The 16,235-nt window shown below is 44.1% G+C and overlaps 1 protein-coding gene across 1 annotated transcript in view; it reads right to left on the bottom strand.

Moving 5' to 3' along the window:
* Nucleotides 1–16,235, bottom strand: part of exoc6b (exocyst complex component 6B) — a 100,991-nt gene that overhangs the window by 17,155 nt on the left and 67,601 nt on the right. Inside the window, exons 19-20 of the mRNA XM_072687693.1 lie at nt 11,640–11,781; nt 9,123–9,196 (exon numbers count right to left, since the gene is read on the bottom strand). Coding sequence (XP_072543794.1) covers nt 9,123–9,196; nt 11,640–11,781 — 216 coding nt within the window. The remainder of the gene's footprint in view (nt 1–9,122; nt 9,197–11,639; nt 11,782–16,235) is intronic.

The following is a 16,235-nucleotide window of genomic DNA, read 5'->3' as shown; positions in this document are numbered from 1 at the left end:
AACAATACTAGACTCTGCATCTCGCCACGTCTAACTGATGGACTTGTGTGTATGTCATCTGCCTCATATCAGTAATTGCTGGATTTGTGTCCCCACCTATGTTATGTGCAAAACTGACCAACCAACAAGGGTCTTCTGCCTCTTTCACAGTTTATATTCATACTTTTACCCACACAAGGGCATCATAGAGTCAGCCAACCAGCCATCTGATGAAGAGCAGAGAAAAGAGCTGAAGAGAACTGCTATTGTTCCCATCCAGTCAAACATCTCCTCTTACTTTTGTTTATTCTTCTCGTGTGTCAACAGCTGATGATAAACAAGGAGAGCTTCAGAAGAGTGTGTTATGAGATCTCCGATCTAAACCATGCGTGTCTGCTCTGTGTCCAAAAAGGACTGAAATTGGAGGCCACTGTTTAAAAAGGTAGGCAAATCCTCCTTCGAGGTCTTTGGTAAATGCGCATGATATTCTTAGAGATTACCTACAGGCTGCAATCTCCACAGGGGCAGGTGGAAGTTCAATAACACATTAAACACTGTAATGTGTACTGTGACAAGAGATCACAATTTTGATCAAAAGGTCGCTAGGAAGATAGGTAAACATCTGAAGATGAAAAGATATTAGGCATCTAGTCCTGTGTCCACTACTGAATTATGGGATGTACACAAAAACAGTGTGCATCTCAACTGTTAACTGAAAACGAATACTATAAAATATACTAATCCTAATAGCGTGAGTTTGGCAGATTAGTACACAAAACACTATATGGACAAAAGTATTGGGACACCTGCTCATTCATTCTTCATTCCGGGGTGAGAGGGGGGAAAACACAAACAAACAAAAAAAAAAACTACACAAAAACCAAGTTTATCCTGGTTTTATTGGAGCAACTACTGTTCAGGGTAGGCCTTCTGAGAGGTCAGAGTGTAGGATGAACACCATTCCACCTCATCCTAACAGTATTAGCAGGAGCACCATTACTCCAGAGAACACAGATGCATAGGTGCAACTTAAAGTAATTGACTGCATTCATTAGAAGGGGTATCCACAAACATTTGGACATATAGTGTATTAGCATACTTACCTGCTTCACACTAACAGAAAGTGATAAAGTTTTGCTTTGCCAACATACATCGTTCTTTTGACAGTGTTAGATCATCACCACCCCAGCTCACAGATTCTGTCCTGTTTTGTAGAGTCCACTGAAGGTCTTGTGGTCACAAAAGAAAAAGTGGAGCACACAATAATTAAAGACAACAAGAATGACTGAGTGACCGAAGGGTTTAACACTACATTCCTTTACCTAGAAAGCACAAGAGCCCGCCATCCGTCAGGTTTGTCTTGGAGAGACGAGACTGCAAAGTCCATCAGTCTGTATTCCAGACGCTGTATAATAAAGCTTGCACATAGGGCCCAAAATGTGAATTATGAGTGTACATGTGCACCAATGTGTAAAAGTCTATCCAAACCCTGGGGTTTCAACCAATCATTCAAACATCTTAGGCACAAGAACACAGGGGCACTGCCGATTAACCAACACTGCTTCAATTTGACAGCACTAGGAGAGTAATGAGTCCCCACGGTGCGGAGATACAACTCTTGAGCCAAAGGACACAGAGGGGAAACCACAGATATGTGGTCCCCCTACACAAGCTTGTTACCCCATTATGTGTGCGCACACACACATACACACATAAAAAAAAGAAATGCTTTCTGACATTCTGATATGCAGCTGTTTTGAAATGAAATAACTCGCAACTAAAGGAGTTGTCTTGAGAGGAACACATACCCCTGATGTGTCACGTTCTCTCCTTTGCATGGGACAGAGAGAGAAAAAGGACACTGTTCGGTACTTAACAGTGAGCCAAACTAGAAAGACTCAGTAGACACTTCAGCATCCATCTGCACTGCAAGAAGACATACACAGATACCCAGATACCAGTGTCATCCTCATAGGGGTGAATGGGACTCTGATGCAAAGAGAGATGTCAACCCCCTGCCTGGTAGAATCTCTGCTCCCTCACTGACTCCATACAAGTGGGGCAGCTCATCCGTCTGACCCCTGGAGACCCGTGACAGGGCCTCAAACGGCCTTTTCACTGCCACACACTGGCAGGCCATTGAGAATGAGCAGGGGGCACATAGTTAAGCGTGACACACTCTCTGGGCACCGAGAGGAAGCAAGAGGGAACGATTAAACTGTGACACCTGTCACTGGCTTGTTTAGACATCTATGAAGAGATGGCAAGGGCAGAGGACGGGAATTGTCCCTCTTCCTTTTATTCCCCTACTTCTCCACTCCGCTTGTTCCTTCTTTAACGAAACAAGGAAACATCAAGAACACCCAGACTGCTTCATAAACTCTGGATTCTCACTAAAGTCCTCATTTCTGTCTCTCATGATGTGCTTTCACATCGGGAATCTTTCGTGAAAGGCACCACGCAGAGTTGATGTATGGGAGGTAAGGGTGAAGGGGGTAATGAGCGGCGTACGGGCCAGATGGTTTCATCCTCTAGCCCCGCTTCCCCGTACTCCTCCGCTTCTCTCCTCCTGTCTGTCTGACCCCAGCTACTGAACCCTGTAGGTTATGAGTTCGCCGAAGCTGCGCTTGACCGAGTGGTGACTCTTACTCCATTAGAAACACAAACATACGCTCCGGGTCCAGTCCGTTCAGCTGACATCACTGAGGGAGAATGTGCTAGAGAGGTGCTCATCCTCCCCCTCTCTCGCTTACTGTTTATTTTTGCCCGATGCCTTCTTCCACCCAACCCCCATAGTCCAGACAGACTTGTGCTGCTGTAAGGGGTGAAGGAAAGGTCTTCTAATGCTCCTGACTCACTGACCGCTCAGTGAGTCACCACTACGGTACAGTACCACTGCATAAAGATGCATACATTGACTGGGGGTTTTCAGCTCTTAACAGACATCCCAGAATAGCAAATACCCACTACACAAACAAAAATCGTCCAGAACCGAGACACTTCTCCAATATTCCATGAAGTACAAGTCAACACATTCAAGGTCAGACATAGGTTGGAGTTTGATGGCGAGTGACTCTGAAGTTCGTTTCACCACTTCGGTGCCAAGACAGAAAAAAGCCTGGATGCTTGTTTTCTGTGGATCTTATAGGATGGCGGGTCAAGCCGAGCCGTACTTGAAGCTCAAAGGGTTCTTGGTACTGATCGGCTTTTGACCACTGCCATCAAGTACAGAGGGGCTGGTCCATTCTTGGCTCTGTAAGCAGACATCAGGGTTTTGAATCTGATGCAGGCAGCTACAGGAAGCCAAATGGGAGAACGCAACAGAGGAGATACATGGCTGAACTTTGGAACGTTTAAGATAACCAATGTTGCTGCATTCTGGATTAATTGAAGGGGCCTGATGGTTCGCAAAGGGAGACCAGCCAGAAAAGAGTGGCAGTAATCAAGTCTTGAAGTGATAAGAGCCTGAACAAGCACCTGGGTGGTCTCTCTAGAGAAGAAGGGTCGAATTCTCCGGATGTTGAGGAGGAGAAATCTGCATGACAGAGTCAGATTTTTAATTGGTCATCCATGACTGGAGTGACCAGTGAGTTCTCAAAGGAGAGGGCAAGATCATTGTAAAGTCCAGTACGTTCCAGGTTGTACAGTAGCTCTGTCTTGCTGGGGTTGAGTGATGAGCTGCCATCCAAGATGAAACCTTGCTATTAACAATGATTTGAATCAGGCGTGCTTGAGCAAGAAGAGCAAAAAACTGTGGGAATCCAGCCCTCCAGGACCAGAATTGTCCACCTTTGTTCTAGACAGACAGTGGCATGAGACTATATGAAAGTGAAAGAAGAGAGTGAGGTCACGACTGCAGCTGAACAGTCTCTCATACAAGCAACAGAAACCATTCGGTGTTGCTTGGCCCAAGATGAGTGATGAACACTTGCTCTACTGGGAAATGCCCAACATCAGCTCAGGAAACGGCTGAGATTCCCACATCTCTCAACTTGCAAAATGGTACAAGAGACTTTCCGTGTTTATAAGTCTTGGGAGCAGAAATTCCCGAACCTAGTTCAGCTTTTGTTTCGTCTTTCAAACAAGTATAATGTCAGTTATGATGTCAGTTATGACCTTTAATACTCGTCAAAGTGAACTGTAACTGTAATTTCTGCTGCTTTCACTTTTCACTTTTCACAAGGTTCACTGCTAGTCACAGTCTTTCAGTTATTTAGGGGCAACAAACAAGTCAGCACTTGTTTCCTACGCAACTGTGTGCGCGTCTTAGATAGAGCTCAGAAATTAGTGTCTCCCCACACCACAAACCCTAAACAGATAAACCACATATTCTATAAGTGGAGAGAAGGCCTCTCTTCCTGGGGCATACACTGCATGCTGAAATAAATAGTTCTGAGACACTGGTGCCCCCCACACACACACACACACACACACAGATTGAGATCTAGGGAATTAGAAGGCCACAGAAACACCTTAAGCCCTTATCATGTCACTTAAACTTTTTCTGAACAATGTGCCAAGTGTAACAGTTCCTTCCATAATCATTTAAAAAATCTGTCTTGTGCCATAGTAGCCCTCCTATTGGTTCAATAGGTCCAGACAGGACAGCTTTTGTTGCCTTTGGGAGAGTCTGGGCGCCCAACACCCGGTTGCCGGTTTGTGGCTTGTCCCTCCTCAGACCACTGCCTGTAGGAACTTACTACTGCTGACCAACAGCATCCTGCAAGTCTTGCCGTTTAAGAGATGCTCTGACCCAGTCGTTTGCAATAGAAATTTGAAGTTGAAGCTGAAGTTGCTCAGGTCTCCATGCCTGCCCCTGCGCCAATAATGACTACGGGAACCGACTGTTTGCTCTCTGTCTAACATAGTTCAAATGTTCTGGTATTCATTCTCAGCAGTAACATCATTTTGATAAGGTTTTAAAGTCTTGATTTTATCCTCCACACTCCTGGAGACTCCTGGAGAAAAGGGTTTTTATCTTCGTCATCTTCTTATTTTTACCCTCTGCAGAAAGTTTAGACTATAGGTGGCCAATTGTGGTTTCCACAAAGCTTTTAAAGTAGTGGCATAAGAATCTGGTTAGAAAAAAAAGGTTAAAAGCAGATTTGCCTGGTTTCTCTAGCAAGAGAAACATTCTTTGGATTCCTTTAAGTTCCAGAGTCATTCCAGAGCTGGCGGAGTTTGGAAAAGAAAAGAAAATATTCTCTGAACCAGGAGTTCAACTTTTGCAACCACCCCCTTATAAACTTGTCCCTGCCTTGCACCCTGACAGAACAGCAGCATTCTTTTACTTTGCATCTTTGGTGAACTCGACAGTAATTATAACCCACGTCCATGTGCATGGATTCTGAATATATGTGTATTATGATTTCTTTTATGGTCCCATATTACATCACAATATGCAGGCTTGAGAGAAACAATACTTTAAGCCATTATAATATCCATCAAGAAATGGCAACACAGCCAGGTCAGAACAGACAGCACTGTGAAATATACACATTTAGGAATACATTGTGTACTGTTGTACACTATATGTCCAAATGTTTGAAATCTATTGTAATGGATGCATTCAGCTACTTTTAGTTGCACCCACCGCTAACCCAATTGTGCAAATGCACACACGCACAATTTGTTTAGTCTCTTTAGAGAAATATTATCAATAGAATAAGGGCTTTCTGACGCAGATAAACATGAACCTATTGGCACCATGCCTAATGTCAGGAGTGGGTTAGAGCAGTATACAAAAGTTGAGGAGTCAGGGATGAGATGGGGTGGTGATCATCCAACATCCTAAACTCAATAACTCTTCAGCTCAATCAACTCCTGAAAGCAATGACTTAAAGTCTAGCAAAAATCCTTACAGTAGAGACAGTTACTCCAGCAGGATCAACTTTTTTTTTTAATACCACTGATGTTGAACGGGTGTCCCAGTACTTTTGTCCATATAGTGAGGCTGCTGTAATTACTGGGGTAACTTGCAATGAAATATTACGCCGGAAGACAAGAAATTAAGAGCACAGACAAAGAGGCACTGGAAATAAAGCACAACTAATGATGCAAATGCATGGATGAAGTCATGGATAAAGTCTTCTACCAAAGAATTCAGTTGGGATTAGGGGTAAATCAAAACTGGCCAAGCATCTTCAGTTTCTGTGCATTTGACAATACTGAGGATGCAGACAGAGCAAAAGCAGAGCATATAGTCATTGGAGGCATCAGTGACATTAATCACCTATAACACCAGAGTAGTTGTGAGTAGGACTGGTAAAAAAGTAAAACGGAGAGAAGCATTTTCCATTGGCCATTTTAAAAGCATTCTAGGAATTCTAGGATAATGCCTGCGGACAGGCCACAGGAATGCACAGCGGCCTCCTGGCTCTGAAACCTAAGGGATGAGGAACCAGATCCCCCCCCTCCATTTTCTCCCACTGCTACCGAACAAAATAAGCCTTTTGGGGTAAGGAGAAACTGGAGAGGTACACCTAAACACCACAAGGACTTTCATGGTTGGTCATTCTACTTTAATCAAACATAGATGACCAAAGCCTTTGCAGGCCTTAGCATCCTTAGTTTATCCAAGACCTGCAGTAGGCAGGCCAAAGCACAGTGAATCAACGGCATTGCTTTACTAATGGCCTTCAGCTGAAGCAAATGTACATCAGCTGCCTGTCTGCTCATTCATCCAATGCTCCATGAGCGTCCAGCCCATTTGTCATCCCCTCTCAGCCTCTGACATTCGTTCAAGTTGGCCACTTTAGCCGCAAAGAAAAAGGGTCTGTTCATGGATTTTAGCCAAGTCTGACAAATCTGACATTTTATGCCCCTTTCAACAAAACAAGGCATCATCCAACCCTTCTCCAAATGGAGCACCCAAAAACTCATCCCTTCGCCTCCTGGAGAATCCCTTCAAAGTCTTGAAGGGCCTCCGAAACCCCCCACTGAGTTTCCTCTCTCCCGTAAGCCCTGAGAGGAATTTGGACAGGCAGAAGATCCAGGGCAGAGTTGACGTGGGCGTTGGCCAAGGGTGTGCGCACCGCTGAAGGGGGGGGAGGGGGGTGGGCGGCACACCGCAGAGCCCAGCAGGCCTCCCACACACCAAGGCCAGCCAAGGGTTCCCACCACCGCAAGCCTCCCCGCCGCTAAATATAGCCCTGCAGCGTCGAGCCTCAGCCAGCAGCACTGTTTACACTGCCCACTTCTGCTTTCTCACTCTGTCTGTCGGAAGAGACGGGACTCTCTCAATAGCAGTCACAGCTGTTTACTTCTACATCACTTCTGCAGACAAATCGAAGGATGTGAGAAGAATGTGAAGAAGGCCTTTGAGGGAACTTGAGGAAAGTGAGTGTCCTTTCTGATCCTTACCTCTACCCTCTATCCTACCTTTGTCTTATTAGATATTGTAAAATCTTTTGTCCTTTCAACACATATCAACACAATAATTAATGAGATGGTGACTGAATGACTGAATGGTGTTTCTCGTCTTTGTTCTGCCCGTTTCCTCTCAGTCATCTGCCCATGTCCTCTCCCATCAACATGTCAATCTTTCTCCATTTGTCCCACTTTTCCTTCAATGTCTCTAGGTCTTTGAAGCTGGGTCTGGATGCCCCTCTCTCTCTTTTCATATTCTTTTCTTTTCAGATCGGAGCGTAAAGCGAAGCTCCATACTCTTAGCAAACCCCTCCCAGAGCTTCCGGACCTTTCTGTTGTCTGTCTCTAGAAGGCTTGACCCACAGCCCCATCCCAGGACCTGGGAGCCTGGTACACAAACGGGCCCTTCAGGTTGATTTATCGGGCGTATTCAGGGCCAGCCACACTGGGGGATGCTTGGGTCAACGAAGCGGTTCTGACGCCCCTGATCCCCAGAACAACCACATGAAAAAGCCACCCCAGGAAGGGAGGGGGGTTCGGATGGATGGAAGCAACAGGGGGCAAATATTTTCTCACCTCCTTACTTTAAAATTATTACCGCGACACTCATAGCCAGAGACACATACAGACAGATGATTCATTATGGGCAACCGAAACCCATGATTTTACGCTAACGTATTTTGCCCCATCGTTTTCTTTGGCTTTCTTCTTGCCGTCTTTTAAAAAAAAAAAAAAAAAATCCAAAGCAAAAACCACACAAGCTCCTTCATGGTGAAGTCAGGTTTCCCCAAAAAAAAAAAAAAAACCTAAATGGAAAACAAGTGGCACTGCATCATGATGGCAGGCGGGACAAAACGGGATTGTTTTAATGGAAGAAAGAGCTATCTGTCACTGTCTGTCAGCTCATTCATCCAACGCTCCACGAGCATCCAGCCCATCCGTCATCCCCTCTCAGCCTCCGACATTCGCTCAGGTTGGCCACTTCAGCTGCAAGGGAGGGGGTCCCAAATATGGACCCTCATACCCCCCGAGTGTTATTCTTTCCCATCCCCTCTAGACCCTGACCCCCCCCCACACCATACACACAAATGCACATACATTATACACTCCTGTTCGTCTGCAGGCAAGGCTACAATTTGATCGGCTATGTTAAACTTAACGCAGTCTTGCACAATCACTGTGAGCAAAGGCATCGATTTAGTGCGGACAGCACGCAGCTCGGCAATAAAGGCACTAAAGGAAAGGGCAGAGGTACCGCTGCGTTTTTGGTTCTGATGTCATTTCAGCATTGTGGAGCGTTTACTTGCGTCTTAAGACTTTGTTGACGGCATGGGTCAACCTACAAGCGCTCTGAGAGTGCAACTCAGTGTTCAAGTGTGTAAAAGGTGCAAATGGGATAAGATGACCCGTAAAAAAGGCCTGCATAGAGACACTCACCTTAAACTCAACCAGAGGTCTTTAGCCACCCTCGAAACCAAATGAAACAAAGACGAATACAAAACCGCTCTACGGTCTGTATGTGTCAGAGACCCTGGGATTGCAGATATGAATAAAATATACACAGACGCACGCATTGAGGGTGACTTAAGGAAAGAAACCTTCAAACAAACCAGGCCTAGGGTAGAGGTTTAGGGGGTTGGGATTGGCGGGATAGGGAAGAGAGAATGAGAGAAAAAGAAGGGGGGGATGCTGAGGGGTAAACAGGAGAAAACAGAAGAAAGGGAGAAAGAAGAATGAAAGAAAAGAAAAAGGGGTGGAAAAAAACAAAGACCTACTTGTCTCAAGTCGATGAAGGCGAGCAGCAGAGTGTCCCCCTGGAAGCCAGGCACCGGGCCGGCCCTGGCAAACCCTGTGGGAAAGAGAGAGGGATAAAGAGAGCAGGGAATTCGCCATGGAGCGGGAGATTGGCAGACGGATGACAGCCGGGACAAGGGGAGGACAGGGGGAGGTTCAGTGTGGGTGGGGGGAGGTGGATTGGAGGGGGGCTTTGATGGTGTTGGGGTGCTGATGAAGGCAGGGGGGGTTAGTTGGGTGGTTCAGGGCCACAGAGTCATGTCTGTGGGTCTGCCATTGGGCTTTGTGCTACCCGTCTCAAAAACCTCATCATCAAACTCTCATTAATTCTCCTCAGTGTTGATCTGACAAGGCAGGGAAAGGGTGGGGTGTGAGGGACAAGGGGGGGGGGTGCCTTTACCTCAGCAGCCTAAAACCTGATGCTAATTCCCATGGGGCCACTCTCCCGAACATGTGGAGCAGCACAGGGCAAAGGGGGCGACAAAACCTTGTGAAAAAGGCAATGGCAGAGGGGGTGAAGGTGGAGGGAGGGTTGTCGTGAGGTTTCTGGGGGTTGGATGTGAGGCCACTGGAGCTTTTCTCCGCCTTTGGAGAGAAACCCCGTAAACAAGTAGCTTCTCCATTCTGGAAAACGGAACATTTGACACGAGGGGACAAAACAAGCCGGAGCTGGGAGAAATCCCTTTCACTTTGCGACGCTGTGCGTCTTTCTCGCCTCTCACGCGGATTACACGCCTGCCATCTTTATTTCTGACCCCCGCAAATCCAGAGCCAGCGCCTGCTCACCCTGTTCGAGCTTTTGTCCCAGCGTCTCCGCCCTAAACCTCAATGATCACTCGCACAAGTGCACTCGCCCTCCCACAGGTAAGGAATGTCAGGCAAAAGTGATGCGGCAGTTCCAGCAATGGCAAAGTGACAAGATGAACACATTTGGGAGCCACAAATTCACAAGCTAAATGCAGACTGTAGAGAAATGTGGACTTTGTCAAAGGGCAAGATCTCGATGTCCCTTGGGTGTGGCTAGCATCCTAAGAAATTTTACTGTTTTAGCTGCATAATTTTCTTCTATAAGGCAGGAAATCTTTCCTTGATGTGTTGGAATCAACAGTGGTGAGTTTTTTTTTTTTTTAGGGTTAACAGTGTTGTTCGAGTTATAAATCCTAATCAACATTTGATTATGAAAAGACGCACAGCACCCTAGCAGCTGACTGTTCGTTGAGCTTTGCAACAAAACATCCATTTTCTCCATTTTAACTCCACATTTAACTCCTTACCCTTAGGCTTGCTATAGAAATTCACTTAACTTTAGGGGCCACATCATGCGCAAGTTTCTTTTGCTCAATTTTATTTTCTCAAAGTTAAATATGAATATAGACAGAATCCTGTCCGTACTTTAAAGTTAATTTTGTCTGTATTTGTGCAAGTTGTGTAAAACGAATACAACGCATACAAACTGAGCGAAGCAGTACCACTGGAAAGCGTGGGGGCAGTATAGTCAATAGTTTGAGTGAGACCCATGCCAAATGGACATGCGGAAGACAACACTCTGGCCAAAAACAACCCAAATAATTATGGTGAAACTTTTTTTTTTTTTTTTTTTTTACACGGTTTACGCCGCTGCCACTTTCGTCGCTTTGCTAGTAAGTATTATCATTACACCAATGCCAATGTAAAGGTCGCATTGAAGTGTGTGGGCAGTGACAGTTACAACATTTGAAACAGAAGTACGTAAAGTACCTAAAGTATGAAGGACCCTTAACCCACTCATTGGCTTCTCTATTTTATTAAACCCATTTAGGCAGTAAGTGGAGGAAAGAGTTTAAGGCACTTTCCATCCAAGTGTCATTTTCAGCACGATTCTGTGGCATTCCGAATCAACGGGACTTTGAAAAGTGACCGATACTCGAGTAAATACAGATCAGCCCGTTCTTCCAGCCTGGAAAAGTGAAGAAAAACACAACAAAAAACTAAAAAGGCAACAGATGGAGGAACCACCGCAGTTGATCTGGAGCTGGCAGGTCATTTTGTCTCTCTGCCTGTGACCTGTGGGCGACGGCGTGCACGAGATGAGGATCATGGGAAATCCATTAACGCAGCTTGGGTTAAATTCTCGAAAGCGTTGTGAGCTGTGGTCGCAGGGAAAGCTGCAACACAGCTCCATCACCAGCCAAAAACACATTCTCTTTTCTTTCTCTCATTTACTCTGATCTGTCTTTGGGGAGTTGTGGGATCTGTCTCCACTAGAATCGAATGCCTGTGATACGTAAAGACGTGCGTGGAAAATGACATCTGTTGACAATATTCGTGGCATTATTTCCAGGGATAGGAGTTGTGGTTTTACCTCCAAAATCATTTCCAAGTAAAGAAAAGCCGGGCATGAGCTACTTCATCTCTTAGCATTTAATGGCATCCCCCTGACACACTTAAATAAAAGTCGTAAGAAACGAGTGCACAAGACTGAAAGGGTTTACAGTAAGTCTGAACAGGGCCGTACTCACTCTCGCACTCTTTGACATCCACGTTGAACTGCTGCAGCGCTCCCATGGATACCTGTCTGACATCAGCCTCCAGCAGCAGCTGCAGCAATGAGGTGGAGAGGTGTTTACATGCAGACATACAAGCTGTCTGAGCTACCTTTCCCTGCAGAAAGAGAGAGAGAGAGAAATACAGATATGCAGATATGAGTCCAAGTCTTCAGTATGAACATATATTAAATGGCTTGTCTTTCTTCAACGGCGTCACACGAAACTGAAAACTTAGCATTCCTTTTACTGCTTTGACAACAGTCGCTGAATACAACTCATGCCAACAAAGTCATTTGGATCTGAGAAACAGAGACAAAGATAATTGAGGACAATCTGAGATATGGAGACCTCAATGACTACTCCTCGTTCTCTTCTACAGCTGATTATTTATCATCAGCAATTTCTCCTCTAATCCCATCCAATGGTGCATCACTTCTCCGATTCTCAGTCCCCGCTATATTCAAGGTCCAACAGCGAGTCCCAAGTGGTTGCTGGCCCTGGAGTACACCTGTTCACTGTGCTTTCCCTGCTTTTCCTCTGGCGTGTCAGAGCAGGAAATGCGCCAAAAGATACAGGTCAGGGGTACTCCAGGACCTGGGTTCGAAACCATTGGTCTGATGCATGCTCCATGTACACATACATGCACACACACCATATATACAAAATACATACTCCTTGTACTACAACACACCACACTACAACACACTGACACATGCAAAACTACTTATGTGCAGACCCAGCAGCAATGCTGACTACTAAAATACACTTAAAACACAGTAATACATTTGTCTTTTCCCCAGTTTTCAAACTTGGTTGCGCACACACACACACACACACACACACAGACAGGGAAAAAAAAACTAAAATATGTCGTTGACTGCTGTCCAGCTCTTTCCTGACAACCAGAGTAATATTTTCGGGAGAGATCCAAAGCTTTTAATATGATACTAGACCTAAAAGAAAACACTAGAGTGGAGGGCCTGAGGTCTGTGGGATTTCTGTCTAATGGGGTCAAGAATAAAAAAATAAAAAAGAAACCTCTATTATACAACGGCACTTTCTACTTTCTACACATTGGCAAAGGGCAGGGCAGTAAATCTACGCAGCTCAGTAAGAGCTCTTCAGTAAATCTACAGAGAGAGAGAGAGGCAGAAAGACCACACTACATTTAAACAATGTTAATCAATGTTAATAGATTTTACTGTATGCAATATTCATATATATATATATATATATATTCATATATATTCATATATATATATATATATATATTCATATATATTCATATATATATATATATATATATATATTCATATATATATATATATATATATATATATATATATATATATATATATATATATATATATATATATATATAGTTGTATTTATTTTAATATGAATTATTCTACTATCTGATTTGGCAAGTTGTGTAGAATTCATGCCAAAAAAGCATTTCAAATTCCACAGACAGACTGGGACAGACACAGACAGTGAGAGAGAAACAGACAGTGAGACACAGACAATGAGACAGAGACAGTTAGAGACAGAGACTGAGACAGAGAGAGAGAGAGAGAGAGACAGAGACAGAGACAGAGAGAGAGACAGAGAGAGAGAGAGAGAGAGAGAGAGAGAGAGAGAGATTGACAGAAAGACAACAAGGAAGAGAGACAAAGAGAAACAAACAAAAAGGAAAGAGATCAAAAGAGACAGACAAAAATACAGAGAGACAGACAAAAAGCGAGAGGCAGACAGTGAAAGAAAAAGGCAGAGAGACAGAGACAAAAAGAGAGACAAAAAAGGAGGGAGAAACACTAAAAGACAGAGAGAAAGAGAGACCAAGAGACATAGAGGGACAGAGAATAAGGAAGTGTGAAACCAGAGAGAGATAGACAGAGATAGACAGAGAGAGACAGACAGACAGAGACAGACAGACAGACAGAGAAATGAGAGAGGGAGAGAGACGGAGACGTGAAGTGAGAGAAGTGAAACTTTATGATGAAAAAAATGAGTAACACTGTCCAATGTTTTTTATGTTCATATTTCAATCTGTGCAATATGGAGAATGTCAGCTGCAGACTCCAGTCACTGTAGGTGTGATGTGTGTGTGTGTGTGTGAGTGTGTGAGTGTGTGAGTGTGAGAGAGAGAGAGAGAGAGAGAGAGAGAGAGAGAGAAAAGGTGGAACGCAAGTTTCATGAAGTTGCCAATGCAAACCTGCTCATAAAGAAAAGGTGGGGCAAGCAGTTTTACTAGTCTGTCTGATATCCTTCTCTAATGAGAACAGGTGCGTGTTGTTTTTAGCATTTCCCCCACATTTTTATTAACATCTTTACATATTTGGAGTCATCAGTTAAAAACTGCGGTGACCACTGGGAGCTTCCGCTACTGCTTATTTACTTTAGTAAAAGGACAATAAAACCAACCAACCAACCAAACAAAAACAAACAAACAAACGAAAAAGAAAGCATGGAGGGAGAGATGGAGGAGGAAAATAAAGACAACGAAGAAAGAGAGAGCAACAAGACTGATTTAGTCACCCAGCACACTGCTATGCCAAAACTCCTCATCCTGCGCTCTCCCCACTCTGCTGACTTTAACCAATTAATGCGAGGGCCAGCACACTGATTGCAGTCATTGATCTAACAGTGGGAGTGAGTGGAGCCGAGCGGCCGGGCTGGAGCCGGGCCCAGAGCAGCGCTACTGATGAACACGAGCTGCTGCTATGAGGAGGGAGAGGTGAGCAGAGCTTGGTTTGGGAAGGTGCAGGCCATCATGTGACCACAATGAAATTAGTAAGAGGAAAATTAGTTAAAGCAGCATTATGTAGCCTTTTAACCTTAAATTGGCAGCTTCAAAAAAACATTGATGCTCCACTGGCTATTGCTGCTATTCTGGGCTTAGCTCGCTGCAAACTGCACTGTGTAGCTTTGGGGAGGTGGGCGGGACAACACTCGCAGTGAGAATTGAGTAACCAGAGTCATATTTGGGCAAGACCCTGTAATATTCATCTACCACCTAACCAGAGTCCACACTTTTAGTCACTCCTCTGTATTTCTCAGCATATCCAGAAATGCATGTGAGCTTGTTTTTTTTTGTTGTTGGTTCAAAGCTAGATTTCTACTTTCTGACTGTAGGGGGATTCAAAAATCCAGCTTTGTAAAATATGCCCCAATAGCCAATGACAATACAAGCCTCATTATATTTTGAATGTTATACATTCGTTCCTAAGTGTTTCCTCCTCTGATGTTATGCACATGTGCACAGAGGCTGCCCAGTATGTGCTTCCAGATATCAAAATACCTATTATTTGTTTAATAGAGCCAAGAAAATTCCAGCACTTCATGTATAACAGTAATTGGCCCCTTTGCATAACACGTGGCATCTGTATGCATGTTTCTGAGCATTAACTGCTAATTTTATGACCTCCCCGGCTTTTCCATGTTGTTTGGCCCCGACGACTGACTGAAGATCAACTCAGACAAAAAGTATTTCTCAAGTATTTGTCAGTCTTCCGTCCTCCTATCCAAAATTCCATAATCAATGCTTCAATCAATGTTGGCTCAACTAGATGCACGCCTCCAAACATGATCTTTTCCAATCTGCTGCACTTTCTGTGTCAAATTGGTCTTTGTACATGCACGAAAACCACACACTCCCACTTTCTAGAGCTTTGTAAACAATATTTGCTATCATAATACACTACAGTGCTTCATCTGTCCGGCCTGGTGTAAATTCAGGAGTAGCAATCCAAAGCTACTAACATTTATATTTCTTAAAACTTAAGGGTCTACAAGCAGTTCTTGAGTGATGCAACTACTGGTTTGCTAAAGAATCATGTTTGTGAATTGGTAAAGGATCTTAACATCAAGTAAAGGTTCTTTAAGCCTTTAAAAGGTTCTTCATACTCACACAGTTCTTTAGCAAACCAATAGTGGCTCTTCTATGGCAGACATTTTTATCCATATCAATTTGCAAAAGTGATCTGCTGTCCACTCTGAAAATATCCCCACCTAAAGTAAACAGGCCAGAGGCCACACTAGATGTCCAAATATTTGTGGACACCCCTTCTAATAAATGCATTCAGCTACTTTCAATGAACTATAAAGAAGCACTGCCAATAGAATAGGACTCCCTAAAGTAGATTAACACCTAATGGCACCATGACTAATTCTATGTGTGGGCTAGAGGGGTATAAAGCCCCCCAGCATTGAAACTGTGGAGCACTGGAACTGTGTTTTCTGGAATGATGATCTTCCGTTCAATACTTTTGAGAAATTGGGGATGAGCTGGGGTGGAGACCTCACTAATGCCCTTAGTCGCTGAATGAAATCAAATACAGCAATGCTCCAAAATCTAGTAGAAAGCCTTCCCTGGACAGTAGATACAGTTACATCAACAAAAGCAGGATGAACTCTAATTCCCAGATTGCATACAAAATAATGCAAGAGCTGGTGTCCCAATACTTTGTCTATATAGTGTCCCTCAAGCTTATAATATAAGGTATGGATACCTAGAAACGATGTATAATATGTAGTGTACATATAATACTACACTCTGCCTGAATGTCA

This window comes from Salminus brasiliensis, chromosome 9, assembly GCF_030463535.1.
Source record: "Salminus brasiliensis chromosome 9, fSalBra1.hap2, whole genome shotgun sequence".
NCBI lineage: Eukaryota > Metazoa > Chordata > Actinopteri > Characiformes > Bryconidae > Salminus > Salminus brasiliensis.
This window is presented reverse-complemented; position numbering and strand designations above follow the sequence as displayed.